Source organism: Orbicella franksi, chromosome 15 (genome assembly GCF_964199315.1).
Source record: "Orbicella franksi chromosome 15, jaOrbFran1.1, whole genome shotgun sequence".
Classification (NCBI taxonomy): Eukaryota; Metazoa; Cnidaria; class Anthozoa; order Scleractinia; family Merulinidae; genus Orbicella; species Orbicella franksi.
The window spans coordinates 1,362,750-1,378,914 of record NC_138159.1 but is presented as its reverse complement, the minus strand read 5'-3'; the positions used below and the strand labels follow the sequence as shown (position 1 = coordinate 1,378,914).

General features: G+C 36.8%; 1 protein-coding gene across 11 annotated transcripts in view; it reads left to right on the top strand.

Annotated features, from left to right (window-relative positions):
• The window catches only part of LOC145469144 (kalirin-like), a 108,589-nt gene that overhangs the window by 4,559 nt on the left and 87,865 nt on the right, over nucleotides 1–16,165 (top strand). For 3 of the 11 annotated variants that reach the window (XM_081452820.1, XM_081452819.1, XM_081452823.1), the window contains exons 1-4: nucleotides 4,572–8,330; nucleotides 8,486–8,560; nucleotides 8,943–9,057; nucleotides 13,725–13,815. In XM_081452820.1, the coding sequence (XP_081308946.1) occupies nucleotides 8,264–8,330; nucleotides 8,486–8,560; nucleotides 8,943–9,057; nucleotides 13,725–13,815 (348 nt within the window). In that variant the 5' untranslated portion in view covers nucleotides 4,572–8,263. Of the gene's footprint in view, nucleotides 1–4,568; nucleotides 8,331–8,485; nucleotides 8,561–8,942; nucleotides 9,058–13,724; nucleotides 13,816–16,165 lie in introns of those variants that run through there. The other 8 variants (XM_081452821.1, XM_081452822.1, XM_081452825.1 and 5 more) reach the window with 7 other exon arrangements.

Below are 16,165 nucleotides of genomic sequence, written 5' to 3'. Positions count from 1 at the left end.
TTTGAGAGGATTTTATAATCTTGAATTCAATTTAGTTTTATTTCGTTGATTTGAGAGGATGGTTTTAAATCCGCAAACTGACTGTGTACGGAAGTCCTCTGCACTGATGTCCGGGCAATTAAAATGCATTCGTCTAAAAAAACAAACAGAAGTAACCACAAAGAAAAAACATCTATTATGCACGCATTTGACAAAACAGATATTGTGGTATTTGAAAATAAAGTGAAAGCACTCACTTGCTATTTTATTACGGAAACTTGAAAGTCAACAAGACACAACGGTTTATATCATAGAGCAGTCAACTACAACTGAAATATTACGTGAAACCATTTCTACCTAGTGAGGATTTTCTAGTTACCTTAAAAAATCCGATTAGAGCTCATCCGGAAATCAGAATTCCGTAACCATCACTCAAAAACATTTCCATCCTTGCCTGAGGTCTTGTCAATGGATCCTCTTTTCTTTTATCCGTTGGTGTGTGAAGTGATTGAAATAGAGTGAGAAGTAAAGCGTATTTGTGAAACTCCACAGCAAGTGAAATAATTTCTGAAGCCAGTTTACAGTTATGCGGGGTTTCGTGGGGTTTATATGTTTTCAAAACTAACAGTTAAGGTTCGGTTACCAGCTGCTGTTCGGGAAAGCAGCCCGCGCTCCTCCCCCGAAGGCAGGCGAGGAACGTACATCGACATCGTACTCGAGATAGTGGCGGAAATCGAGCCTACTTACAATTAAAATGCCTGACAAATTATTTTACAGACCCAATTTGAAGACGGTAGATGAAGCACTAAGGAACATTCAATTATTATCAAAACGTGAACTTCGTTAAAACTGACAGCTTATGGCCGAGTATAAAAATCTAGTATAGTTTTTCTCTGAAGATATTGATGAACGACGCCCGAATTTGCAAGAGAAACAAAATTGATACTCGTGAGAGAAATTAGCCGCAAAGAAGGAATTTTGCCAGAGCTCAGTCGTTGGAGAGTTTGTTATCTTTTTATTTTTTCGGCCGGGGGGAGGGGCACATCGCGATTGACTCAAAAAAAATGCTACATAAATACAGACTTTTGCGCCTCGTAGGTTCGCCTGAATATACCGTCAGTTTTGGATATAAGTATTACTGATTCTTGTAAGTCATAATATAAAAGGAAACGAGCTAATTAGAAGTTACTAAGATAAAGGATTTCTAGGCAATGTTTATTTCGTAGAAATTATTATAAGCTTGGCATTTCTTTTGGCACTTGTACAGTTTAATCCGCTAATTAGAGGAAGGGTCAACTTAGTATTATTTATCGCCTGAAATAGCGTGAAATAAGCCTATAATTTACCTTGACTTTCAGTTCAATAAGCTATGTTTATGTTGGCGATCGGCTCTAGGCACGCATAGGCCTTCTCGTGATTTACTTCCGATCTCTGAGGCGATCTCATGTTTGTTAGCTCGTGATATGCAGTCGACACTTTCAGAACCGCGTCCAAACCTGTACCTACAGCTCACTCCATTTTGTAACATCATTACATAATCGTTACATACTCAAACACACAGATGCAGGAATTACATTGTGAGGAAATTGGTATCAAAGGAAACTGCCTTGCCGAACCGGAAAATTTGTTCTGTTTTACGTACTATACGGAATATTTGGAGAGAAAATCAAATGATTTCAGTTTGTATGTTTAGGTTTAGGGGAGCTGTTCGTTTACTGAAGGCCTGAATTATCCCTACTCCGCACTATTTACACGTTTATAGGGTTAAATTCAAAGACTGGACCAGGTCCACTTGGAGTATGATGGCATTGTATAGCAGAAATTTGGCAATTAAACCATAGTTGCTGTTGATCGTAATGGGAGAAAATCCAGGATAACCCCACCCCACACACCACAAGCGAAAGAGAAGTCAATTTGGTTTAGTATGCTTACAGAAAGAACCAATCAGAGACATCCAAAAAGCTACGTCATCGGTGTGGCCGAATAATTAACAATAAATTAGAGACAAGGAAATTGACTTTTTCGCGGTTACTGTATAATTAATTCAGTATATTTTTCATAATTGAATTAATTTCTCCCGCATGAATTAAAAACAAGAAACTTAAACTTCCCTGATTGTTGTGTAATTAAATCCATATCTCTCAGTATTATCTTAGATTTAATCTTATTAATCAAATTAAATGTGGAGAAATTAATTGGTGAGGAGATTTTTTTTTTCAAATTTGTCAGCACCTCGTACGGTACGGGCAGAAATTAAAAATCAAATTAGCTTTCTTCAAGTCAGGGCAGAGAGTAAACCGGCTGCAGTACTAAAGATTCAGGGCAGATTTTTCTCTTGCCAGGTACAGCAGTTTTTCAAGGAAGAATGATTAAAATGATAAAATGCGAAAAATCGGGAAAATTGTAGCAAAACCACTGGACGGACACCAATTTCAAGTTGTCACGTTAGAATATGTCGACCAGCTACGTGCGGTCATTTATGTACCCATTCCGAATCGGTGAATTCCTTTTAAGACATGATTTTTATCTAGATACATAGTATATGCATAACACGAGAGAAAACTTAGTGGCTAATGATGGCTGGTGAAAGTCTCGAAAGTTCCGCGAACTCTGCCATTTCTCAATTTTGCACATATCTCCACTCTCTGCCGTCCCCAGATCCTCTCAGACTCTTGGTTCCTTATTGCGCACGCTCGTGCGCTCGTGTGTTCACCGAATCGAAACGATGAAAATCCTTGTTTGTACTGCCTTCTGCATTAAAATAAATTCAACAGATTTCAGCCTGAACTGGTCCGACCAATCCACAAAAGCGATATAAATTGGGCCGACATTACCCACTGCCCTGCTTTTGAAAAGAGTTTATAAAGACATCATGACTCCATCATCTCTTGGTGTTCAGGCTAATCAAAAGATAGTACTCAATGTTTAACCTAGACGAACAGTTCTCCTTGTCCAGATAAGCGCAAAGCCGTCGTCTGTATAAAATTTCCACTAAGATAATATTCCCGTAAGCGAAAATTTTGTTATCAACACAATCAAAAGTCAAACTATGTTTTTATTTAGCGGTTTTTAAAGGCCTTCAACGACTTCCTCCCACACACTTTTGAGTTACCTATACACCGGAAACCAGGGGCTTATTCCCGTGATAAAATCTTTGTAACTGCAATCGAGCACATGGGAAGACCCACGCAAAACACAAGCACGTGCGCTAAACATCCTGATCTGATTCTTTGCGTCTCTTCTTCGGCGAAAAAAAGCACTTGAAAGGCTTCTTTAGAGAAATGTGATATATTATGTTGATATTTCTGTTACTGAGACCTTGTCTACGGTTTATGCCTTTTTGAACTCCGCCATTTTCCGCCTACGGACCTCCGGCTATCGTTCACTCTGGAAACTTTAGGAAAAGTTATTTTGGCAAAGCAACAATGACAAAACATATGTAAGAACTTGGAATCGAAACCATTTTAGTTTCATTATGAGCAAACAAAGATCTAAGGGTACCTCTAAAAACGGCAAGTTACTTATTATATTCTGTTACCTTCCAATTTGCGACTGAAATAATGGCATTTGCTTCTAAGTTATGAAAATTGCCTTGTCCTTTTAAAAGCTGCTTGTCTTGCGAGGTAAGAGAAAGCGCGAAATAAAATGTTGCTCTTAGGTCTAACCTTTTTTTTTGTTATATTATATTGCTTAACAAACTGAATACATACTCCTGAGAGAGACCGCACAACAACAATAACTTCACTATTTATATTCATTAAGCTTCATTGCGCACTGAAGGGCCGGGATTTTGGTTACAATGACTCTTACGAGTCATTTGATCGTGAATCCTTTGATCCGACCTTACTCGGCGTGTTCTCACGTACACTAAAACGCCAACGCACTGATTTAGAACGAGTAACTTGCTCCTTTACTAAGTTCATGCTCTCTTATTTAGGACCGGAAAAAAAGGGCTTCTATTTCGTCTTCTAAAAGGCCAAACTAGACCAGCTTTGATTTGACAAATGTCCTTGTTAAAACGTTGCCAAAGATTAGTTGTCGTGGAATTTTTTGTTCTGTTAGCGTTCATTTCATCGAGACTTGTCGAGGAAAGCGGTTTTGCTCGGTAAACATAAAAACTAACACAAAACGTTTTGCTCTCATTGCTCCTTAATGGCTTTTCAGAGAGACTTGCCGGAGCTTGTCATGTTACGCTTCGTTATTTAAATATAAATTGACAAAACTTGTCAACGTAACTTGTTTGTGCGCGTTTCGACTTAATTTTATGCTCTTGACCTCGCGGTAAAATCCGCCGTCGGTGGCAAAAAAATATGGCTTTTATGTGGAATTACAAGGCCAATTATTTATCTGCAAAGCTTGCTGATTTCTCTATTACAAGTCTGGGCTGCAGACTTGTACTTCCCCTTAACGAATTTTCAACTGTATATCTAAGGGTTAATTATATTTCTGCAAACTTTGACACTGGAAGAACGAGGATCCAAAGACAAATATACGAAGCACCTTAAATTATTAGGATCCATTTCGTTCGCGCAGAAACTGAGTTCTCAAATAATCAAGTGACATTAAAAGTACCTTTGCAGATTCCAAAACTTCCAATTTACAGAAATTACTTGCGATTGCAATTGGTATTTTTGAATATTTGACCATGTTGATCCATTTTCGACCATCATTAATAGGCAAGAAAATAAATTCATCAGAATTATCACTTATGACTTAAAGTCTAACCACTTTATTACTAAAACACATATAACACATTTAAACTGAAACCATTTATTTCAAAACAACGGGTTTTTTTTGTAGGTCTGTTTAATTTCCATTTCTCCACCCTGTATCAACTCCAGTAATCTCGACAAGGGCGCCAATTTACACCTTAAGTTCTCAAGAGGGATTCAAAATTTTGGCGACTTTGGCGAGTCATTGTGTAATTTCTTGAAAGCTTAGATTTTAAAACAAAGAAGAATAGCTAAAAGTAGTCTTTATTCCGGAAACTCCACCCAAACTGTACTTTGTTTGTTTATACGGAAAAGAACACGATTCTTTCGCAGTACCACGGATGTTCAAGCTCAGTTAATCGCCTCTTTTAAATTCTTTTAGCTATAAATACTAACCAAAAACTAACAAAATCTCTGGTATAAAAATTGAGCATATATACATTCGCCTTGTGTTACTTGAGGACCTTGAGAATACAAAGTTAGATTACAGAGTTAGATTATGTCAAGAACTTTCGACTAACAAAGTGAAATCAAACTCAAAAGTAAACCATTCTAGTGACTGCCCGTGTAAATAGCACTTAAATGGGTTCGATAACTTTTAGAACTTTTCGCACTGAAAGGGTTTTTACTCTTTACGAACATAGATATTTGTACGTTTATTTAGAAAAGGAAACTACAGTAAAATGGGGAAAGAGTATCAAAAATCAACGGAGGAAATCCCCTCTCGACAAAACGGAATTATCTGTGATAACAACTCATTGTTTTTAGTTGTTTAGCTTTATTGAACGAAAATGAAATTCCTCCACACGATTTTCGACGCAACTTAACACTGGAAGAAAAGATACGTCCCAACAACATCCCAGGGTCTCAATTTCGCGTCTTCTTCTTGGAAGAGAACATCAAGAAGATCCTTGGAACAGGTTGAGCATATCTTGTATAATTAATCATGTCTTTGTCATCAAAATGGAAGTCGACGGGGCCATTATTTTGTGTTCTTAGGCAAGACAAAAGTGCCTCTCTAGATTATCCACCCAGGTGTATAAATGGGTACCGGCGAATTAAATGCTGGGGCCCTGCGATGGACTAGCATCCCACCCAGGGGGAGAAGTTATACTACCGGCCTCTCCATACCACAGAAACCGGAGTTTAGCGCCGAGAGCTAGTATGAGTCAGTTGCACTTTAAAAGGCTTTACTTTGTCAACAACATCGGCAAATGTCTAAGAGGTTTAAAACTGTTCCCTCCATTTTTCAAAGTAAGAGTGTTACTGACTAATTAATAACTGTGCAATTCTTGAACTAAAGAAATATTCTGAAGAATATCAATACAAAGAGTAGTTCGGGGATTTACAAGCAAAGGTCATTGTGTTTTGGCTGAAAAAAAAAAAAGTTTACATACCTGTGCCAGATTTGCGTTTGCGAGTGTTATGATTGGGTTTTAAACCTCGTGGGAACTGCTTTAAACAATCGAAGAGACTTTTCTGTTTTTTAAACAATCAGGATCAAAATCAAAGACATCATAAGCATTAGTGACTTGTTCTTCTCTCTCGTTGTTCTGCCCTTTTCCCACTATTTTCCACCAAGCAGGATAAACTCATTTTCTTCCGGCGGAATTTGATCACATTTGTTCCTTTCTCAACCCGGACAGCCGACGCAAAAATCTACAAGAGTCACAAAAGCGTGCATCCTGTGTGAAGATTATTTGCCCTTTGCATTGATTTTCGAGATCGGACTGCGCAGCGTGGTCCGAATTCAAACAGACAAAGCACAATAGGAGATTTTATTGTCTCTAACTTTAATCCAATTGTCGTACATAAATAATGGCACTCTCATCTTCTCGAGTCCGAATACTTTAACTATTCTTGAAATGATCGTAATTTATTTCTGCGGGTTATTTCGCTCTGTAAATTGTGCGTGGATGAAATTTAAGATTGATCATTTAATGACAACTTTGGCGCCTCGAAAACCTCAATCACTCGATCCGATACTCTGATAAAGGACCATTTAAGCGCTGATTGTGCCAAGAGAAAACTAACTTTTCTTAATATTGATTTTCAGTTGCACATAAGTGATGAGAGAGGTAAAAAATATCACAGTCCTATATTTCATTGCTATCTCTAAGTGTTAGACAGTGAAAATTTTTGTCGATTTAACGCCGCGCCTGAGGGCAGATCTCTGTTGGGGGGTTGGAGGTGGGAATAAAAAGGATTCAGCTTTTCTGTATTTGATTTTCTACGGTTTTTAACTTGTGTCCTCGTCTTCGGTGCCGAATTGCGTCTATAGACTTGCTAGCTCTACAGACATTTTAAAACGTCCTTTTGCTTTTTCGTGACCCATTCATTTCCCCTCCCCCCCTCCTCCACCCCATCCGTTTGGATATGTCATTTCTGCAAACGACAGAAATCTGACCAACGCTGTAATCGAAAACAAACAAATGTTTAAAGAGAGGGATTATATCCTTCTGGTTAGTCAAAGTCTTAGGTGCTATGACTGCTGTGGGTCTTCTGATCTTGCCGAAAGCTCGTGTAGCTGAACCAGTTGGGTCGCGTGAACGAAAGAAAAATAGAACTATCTTTCAAGAAAGTAACATTTTAATTGCTTAAAAGATCAGAGTTATTCATAAGGTCTTTATCGTACATTTTCAAATTTATACAGATTCTTTGTGAAACCGCACCAGTATTAAGATTCGATAAACCACTTTGCGGTCATGTCGTATTGAAAGACGAGCGGCTTGGAGGTCGGTCTTGTATCTATATTTCAGTATGCCGTTTTCTCTGTCGTTTGCTTTGAAACTACTTTGTAAGCTTTCACTGTTACGGCCAAGGTTTTCGTCAAAAAAGTACACCGCTGTCTTCTGTCTAGTCACACGATGTAGTTTTACAATGGTAGGCAATGGTTTTACCCACAGTAAAAAGTTATTTTTAGCCAATACAATCAGATCAACTATATTGCAGTTAAGTGAGATAATTATCCTTTTATTTACATCAACAAACCTTGTGCACGCGATTCTGAACAAACTTCCACGAAATTCTCAACTGGGAAAAACAACCGATAGGTTGTAGGACTTTGAGCCAATTTTTGGCCCCAAAATTGCACGTAGCAATTTTAAGTATCACTTAGCTGCGATGATGTGTAGCGGCCTTCCTTTCAGGCGAGGTCAAATGAGGGCAGACATTTTTGAACTTCCGAAATGTGCGAAAGAGCTTCGCTCCTAATTTCCTAAAGTGATCGCTTTTTTCTTTTACCGGATGTTTCACATCGTAAAAGAAAGAGGGAGAGGCCCAATTCTGAAAATAAAAAGTAATTTATTTTCCAGTGATATGTATAGATGAAATTTGAGAGAAGAAATTTTCAGGCAGAGGTGAAGCTATCACTTTGTCAAGTGTAAAATATGAATCTTTTCCTGTCGATGACATGACAGACGAGAAGTTGTGACTTTGCATAAATTATCATAATTCGTTACGCGTGACGTCACACGACTACAATACGGGAGTACAGCAGGAAAGATGGCTTCCCGTAGCCAAAACTGTCATCGTAAAGCTAACAGAATGAAGTACGAACGATAAAACAGAGTATGAATACACCAGAACGGTGGTCAACTGCCTCATCAGACAGCGATTTGTCCTCAATATTCAGCTCAGGTAAATGTTTTTCAGAGTTCTGGAAACACGCCGGCTGAGAGAGTGTATTTGTTGAGAGAGGCTCATGTGGGGGCAAACCGTGGCGCAACTTTTTTATTGTTGGTGTTTTACCGTGGTGTTTTTCCTCTCTTTCACCGAATTATTCATATTTTAAGGAGAAGGCAGATGGGAAGGATTGCGAGCTAAGGATATCCTCGACTTACTTCAGCAGAAAATTGCGATTTTGTACGGTAAGCCCGCATGTGACATGTTTGTAGCGGTCATCTTCAACCATTGTCGAATTCAACGGTGTCATTCTATGAATTGTCTGAGAAGTTACACCTCTCCTCTTCTATAATCGATTGTTCTTTGGTCTGTTTGAATTGTCGAAGCGATAAACTTTTACTACGAAAACTGTGTGGAGTCAACAAATGCTCGATATAGCGCGTCCGATCGATAACTATGGTGATATTATAAATTTAGCTAGTTCACCGCAAATCTTTAATGATTTGCGATATCCAATTTGCACACCGCTTTTCTGATTCGTTAGTTCCTTGATTTTAAGGATGGTACTGTCATAAAGCCCCGTGTCACAGGAGTAAAATGGTAAATTATGAAATATTTGTTTTCTAGGAGGCAGAGACCGTCGAGGAGGTCCTATCATATCGTTTCCGGCAAGATCTAAAGCAGCAGAAATCGAACGTTCATCTTTAACTCGATTACTGGCCTATCTTGCAAGCTTGCCGAGGTTTGTGGAACTAAATAACTTCTCTTTTCTTTGACGTTTTTGTCCGGTTCATTGGTACCGAGGTGGTCGATCAGTTTTAAAACAACAGTCGATGTAATGAGAGAACACTATGGGTCTTGTGTTCTATCACTGTATTGTTGATATAAAGACGAAAACTCGCGAAGTTGATCTGTAGTTGTCATTTTGAAGTGCGGCGCAGTCGATTATAATGTTGAGAGATGGCAAAGCCTGATAAGGAAAGTGGTTAGTTTAATGGTTGTTTTTATTATTTTGTGAAATGATAATTCATACATAGGGAGAACAGGCGTGCTGCGGGACAGTTGCCTGTCACGCGCTGTCGAAAGGTCCATCTGTCCTCTGTAGAAATATTGAGTTGAATTTGGAGTGATACTTGAAGATTTGCGCAATAAAAATTGTAAGAAATTTCTGTAATTGAACACCCGGACAGCGGGTCTTTGTAGAATCTGCTTAAGACAAGCTGAGTGATTCTAATAAGAGATGGCAGTTTATAGCGTAAACATTCTTTGAGCGGTTGTCAAGAGTTTTTTTCCAACCGAACTGTCAACCTTGCCTCAGGGCATGTGTCGTTCACATAGGCATAATTTGTAGACATCAACAATTTTAACGCACACATTTTGTGCTTTTTCCCAGTAGAATGAACAATTTATGCGCGAAAACGGTGAATGTCCTGAATACATATTTTCGCGACGAACAGTCGATCACTGAAAATGTTATTGCATGACGGCAAATTCACGTCTGTCTGCGACTGTTGTGTATAGTAATTTTCTGGCGCTGTTTACCTTCCCGACTTTGTTGTTTTAAGAGGGTTTACATCTCAATGGAGTTCTGTAAAAAAATGCGATTACTGAATATTTCTTGCCATTTTTGTTTTGTTTTCTGTCTGCAAGTGGGTTTAGTACGTATGTTTTGCCTTTGTAAATTTCTTTCACTAAATAATTAACGAGATCTTTTTCCTCCAATTCACGCAATCGGTCATTTCGTCCGCATATCATATTCCAAGTCTGTTTTGCGTCGAGAACAGCTCCGAAACCGGGAAGAGGTTTAATTTAACGAGTTTAGAAGTAATTTGACTTCGTTAGATCGCGTAAATTTTGATCTCATTTTGTTATTACTACACTTGATATGATGTCCATCTATTTTGTGAATCGTAATTTCCAACAAACTTTTTTTGCAAGCTTTGAACTCTTCCGCGGCTGTCATCATTGGATCAAATTGCAAAAAATTCATTGAGTTAATTAAATTACCCTCACTAGTAATGTACCTTATTATTCTGAACTCTTTCAGGTTATTCAAGATTTATTAAATTAATTATTTATTCCGAAAAATCTTTTTCGGCTTATACAAACAATTGTTGTAAGAAATTTTGAGGAGTAAGTGTTTTTGATAAATAGCGTTTGAAAGTGTATACTTTGCTGGTGAGGTGAAATTTTGTTTTGTATAGCTGCAAGGAGGGAAAATTATCTTTGGCCACACTGTAAGTCACCAATGTTATTGACATACATGTAACTAAATTTGCATGTTACAAATTTCTAGAGATTACACCTGTTTCTTTTGGAGTGATTTATTGAGTCAAAATGCTAGAAAAAGCAATATTTTTTATGCTTTCAAAGTGCTTTGCCATAACACAATACAGTTGACTTTTGAACAGGTTCTGTCCAGTAGATGTGTGAGGCTTGCAATCTGTAGAACTACTCGGACTTTGTAGGCATCACACTGGGTTTCATATCACACATGGGTAAAATCTCTGTTGGAGGTTCCAGAAACCCACAATTAATTGTTTCTCATTCGCACTGTATTCAAAACAAAATGTAACTTTAAGTAAAATTTATGTTGATCCCTTAAAATTATTGTAGCAAGCTGCGAACATATTCTCCATGGGATTTCTTGCCTTTTCATTTTTTGCGGAAGTATGGCCTATACACACGTGTTTTAAATTTGTGTTTGAACTTCAAATAATTGAGGTACAGTCGATTCTTGTTTACTACTTTTTTTGCTGTAGTTGTAAGTGTTTTAAATTCCTAGCTAGGGTAATTTTAAAGTTATTATGCACAATCCAGGGAAATCTTTTGACCCCTGTTTTACTTTCTTGTTTTAGTGCATTGCAAATGGCTGCAGCATTCATTACAAACCAAATTGAATTCATGACATTTTTTGCTCTGGACTATAGAGAAGATTTGATAACATCTGACAGTGTTGGGAATTTTTTTGACATTTTAGCAATAATTTGAAAATTGCTTCAGTTGTTAAATTTGAGAAATGCATTATGTGTAAGAGGTCATGTTGAGAGATTTTAAAAAAGTGTTCGTAAAATTTATCACTCTCAGAATCTTTTGCATGGTTTAAAATTTTGAAGTTGTGACAATTTTTACATTGCACCAGCAATTTTTAAATTCTCCTAATTCTGAAATCTGTAGAATGAAAAGGATGTGATGACAGATTTAAATTAAATTTGTAAGATGAAATTTTATGATTAACGCCTTATGGTGTTTTTGTCTGAGAAGTTTAAGGAACCTTTAAATAGGAACAAATCATTTAGGAAACAATAATCCAAGGCCGTACATTGTATGTACTAGTCAATGAGGAGCCTTTACAAAGATTTGTCTGGTTTTTGAATGATTAAAAGGGATTATAGAAATTTCAGATGGTCATATTTTTATGTGCACAAGTCATGAATGTAATTTTGAAAGATTACAAGCAGTTGTACAAGCTCATTGTTGAGAGGTTTTACAAGGTTAGCTTATTCACTGTCAGTGAGTAGATATCTGTTATTTCTGCTAGCATTTTAGAAAACAAAGTAAAATTGAGACAATGCCATCAGGTTTATATTACTAACTATGCATCCACTTATAGAGGCTCTTGAGAGCTGTGTAAAGAACAGGTTGAAGGGTTAGCAAAAGTTATGAGCTAATTTAAAAATTCAAAGAGCCGTGCAAAGAATTATTATTTTCTAGATTAAGCTAGCTTATCATAGCCAGCAGACAATCAGATGTTGTAGCTGTTGTTGTTACCACCATTAATGTTAACAAATCTTTATTTTTGTTTACATTTCACAAATTCCTTCTAATAACAAGGCAACAACTCTTAACTCTAAATACTAAAGACTTAGAGGGAATTATGATTTGCGCTCTGGCATAACTTAATAAGAAAATGGATGATGTCTCACCATCTAGTGCTTTGCTCGAGGATTTTTTGATCAAATTACTTACAGTGTAAAAATCCAACTTGCTTGATTTGTGTAGTATGAGAAAATTATTTTCACCCAGTGACTTTCTTTTCTTAGGTCCAGGTCAGACGAACGTGTGCTTTTGCTGTGCCAAACTTAGTTGCAATTATTAGGTTTGACAGGCGCATGGTAGAGACAGAACTCTGATTCAGATATCGTGCCAGGGTTATACCAAATTCGGGATTTACTGAAGCCTCGTAACAATTCTCCTCATAACTCCCCATGGGAGCATAATCCTGCCAAAATACATTAATTACAATTCATGAATTTTGTTTGGCGTGGCAGAAGCACAACTTTAGAATCGCTGCTGTGCCAGGGTCATGTAGCACGGCAGAACTTTTGAATGTAATTGCTTGCTAAACTTTAATCAAAAGTTTGATTCAGATGCTCTAATTCTGTTGTGCTTTTGTCAAACTTAATTCCTGAATTAGCTCGACATGGCAGAAGCATGATGTCTGTTCAACTGGGCCTTAAAAATCTTTTATTTGAACTTTCATCAAACATCAACATTAACAGTCATGCTAATTTCATGACACTAGCCTCAATTTCACGGTACAAACTCTCTTTGTGAATGTCAGTCACATGACAGTGAGCTGCATAGGCCTATAATATCCTGTAAAAACACTGTTAAATTGGTCATACACTGTACTTGTGATCTCTGGACATTGACGCATGTAATAGAGCTATTTTTTAACTATTAGTAAACGTAAAGTCTCGACACTGCCCGTGTATTCCACATAGGCTTTGCTTTACTCTGGCTTTATTACATAAAGTGACTTGGAGTATGTATTACTTTCCCCTGTCGATGAGATACCTGTCCAGCACAATCATTTTTAGTATTAATATGGTTGGATCCCATTAATTTGAACTCGATTATTTTTAATTCCCCATTATTTAACTGATTTTTCTTGGATTTGCTCTTGGTTTTGCCCTTGGTTTTTCTGTCATTTATTATCAGCTATTTCGATCTAATTCTTGGTTATTTCAAACTTCCAGCTGTCTCAAACTGATTTGGGTTTCCCTTGGCCTAAAATCAACCCTGTTTATTTCCAACTCCATTGGTAGACATCATCGTGACATCAGACCATGTTAGAACATAGCTGGAAAACTTCAATTTGGGCTTTTCATTGCACTATTATCTCATACAGTACATAACTGTAATGAACTGTAATGAAGTGTCATGAAGTGTTTTCTTCCAACCCTTGGTCAGTTAAAAAAGATTAATACATTCTATCATTTTGATTACATAATAATTAGCATTAATCATTATTTTCATATTTACTGCTGATCCAGTTATTTTGAACCCGTGCTATTCCGATTACTACTGATTTCTTTTCCTCTCAGAGTTCAAAATAGTGGGGTTCAACTATAACAGGGTTAAGCTGTATTATTAAGTGACATTACTTTGTTTGTTTAATTTCAGCGATCATGAACGAGAACTTGGATTTAGTCTTGTGCTGGACATGCGAGGCTCCACTTGGCTCTCAGCCAAGCCTATGCTAAAAGCTTTACAGGTTTGTTTCATTCCCTTAATTCTGATTTGCTTTGCCAATACTGACTGAAGCATTTGACGTTCAGTATTTTGACACCTCTTATATGACTTTCACTGGATAACAAATTACCAGCCCTAGTTGTTCAAAGGCTGGATATTAGAGGGCTTAAGCACAGACATTTTTGAGCCATGGATGTCAACCGGAAGTTATTGTTTTTGCCTTTAGCATGTTTTCATGCCTGACAAGTGAGTTACAAAGCTCTCATTTTAGCATTTACAACTTGACATTTTCAATGAAAAGGGAGTAATGCTTGTTGAAGAGGAGAAGTTTCAACTTCCGGTTGACGTCCGTGGCTAAAAAACGTCTGTGCTTAAGCTCCCTAATGCTATGCACCAGATAAATCACTATCCAGTGTATAAGAGTTACAGTAACTAAACAAACCTGCACAAGCTATCCGCTGGATAGTGATTTATCCAGTGGATTGCACTATCTATCTTTCGAACAACTCAGGCCAGGACTGTATTTTTTTTTTTACTGGGTAGTTCAAATTGTGATACTTTGGTCTAATCCCATTTGTAATTTGACACAATTTTTAGTTAGTTTTTTTTATTATTTTTTTACTTACCTTTTTTTTCAAGTGTTCACGTTAATGAAGTAAACTTACATGTATTTTATAAAGAAATAAAGTTTGTGGACTCTAACAGGTGGTCACCAGTCTTATTAACAGAGTGGTCAGATTAAAGGTATTTTCAGTTATAAAAAAAAGAGTGATCTTTTGTTTGATCTAAAAATGGTGGTCATATTTAATGTTTGGGACTATCTTGCTTGTTAACAGAGCAGTTGTAAGGTTGGTTTCCAATGAATATTGATCCCTGCTCCAGGGTCGCATGTCCACCTAATAAGTATTGCCTCCTTTAATTAACACACCATTCAGTGGTGTTCTTCATCACTGCATGTTACAACCAGTGCTTGGAGCTCTATTGTACTACTGGTAAGGACCCATATGACAATAAGTATTGTCTCTTCCAATAGAGGGGTTTTCAACTGAGGTGTCATAAAAGCAAAATTTACCTGTCCAACTACTGTACTTACCAATTAGACTGTAGACTCAGCCAATCTCAAACAGTAGTAAAACTTAAACCAAAACCAAAACCAAAACCAAAGAAATTGCCCGATTACTTTGACACTCGGTAAAAACCACTCCATTGATGCTCCAAGTGTTGAGTTCAGTTATAAGTTTATACTGTTTGTCTTCAAGAGTTCATTTTAGTCAATCAGAGAACCAAGCTCCCAGGTTTGTACTGTAGCTTGGTTCTACGGTAACAGGGATGTTAACATTTACATGTATATGTAGTTAACTAACCCATCCCAAACATGCACCATGTCTCCGACAAGTCTTGTTCTTTGAACTTGCTCATTTGCACTCTGGTGTTCAATTGAATCATTATCAATGGTGGGTTTACTTATTGAAATTCAAAGTAAACTTACAACTTTTTGGATTTAGTTGTGTTGGGATGAGGTTAAAAATTATATTGCTTTTGATTCATAGAAGTTCAAAATAGAAAAAAAAAAAAAAAGAAAAGGTGGGCCTGTTCATTGTGGTTTACTGTAGACTTGTTTTTGGTTTGAAAATGATGTTATCGATTAGTTGACTTTAATACTTATTATTCACCTTTGTTTCAGATTACTATTGATAATGAATAATGAGACAAAAGATCATTTAAAAAATGTCAAACTTTCAACAAGTAACAAATCAAATTAAAACCACAACATAGGTGCACACGTACATGTAAATGTAATATGAAAATACAACTTTAAGGTACAAATTACCATGATCAATGCATTGCTTTCCTTTTGTCGATCTTGACCTGTCCAATTAGAAGTTAAAATTTGACTGACGTTTTTCCTTTGACGTTCATGTACTAGCTTTTTTGCATGTAACATTATTTTGTTTTGTCTCTGGGATAGTTATAAAATAAAAATATTGCCCTGGCTCGTGAAATTGATGAATGCACATTTGTTGAAATTTGTTGATTTGATGCATTATAGAAGAACAGTGAAATTGAATTTCATATTGATTGATTGACCAGTTGATTAGTTGAAACACTGACAGCAATTCTACTGCCCATGGTGATTTTGTGATAATCAATGGAGATTTTAATATCAAGTACAAAAAAGAAGTATACATCATTCTATTCCAATCTTTTTGTTCAGTTTTCACTGATTTGAGAGTACAAAGAATCATTGTACAAAGGTGACCATGCAGCAAATAATGTGTATTTAACTCTGTACATAATGTCTTTAGTTAACAAATAAATGTACACCTAATGTCAGTCAAACGTTAATCATCTGTGATGTCCAGGGCTTCCAC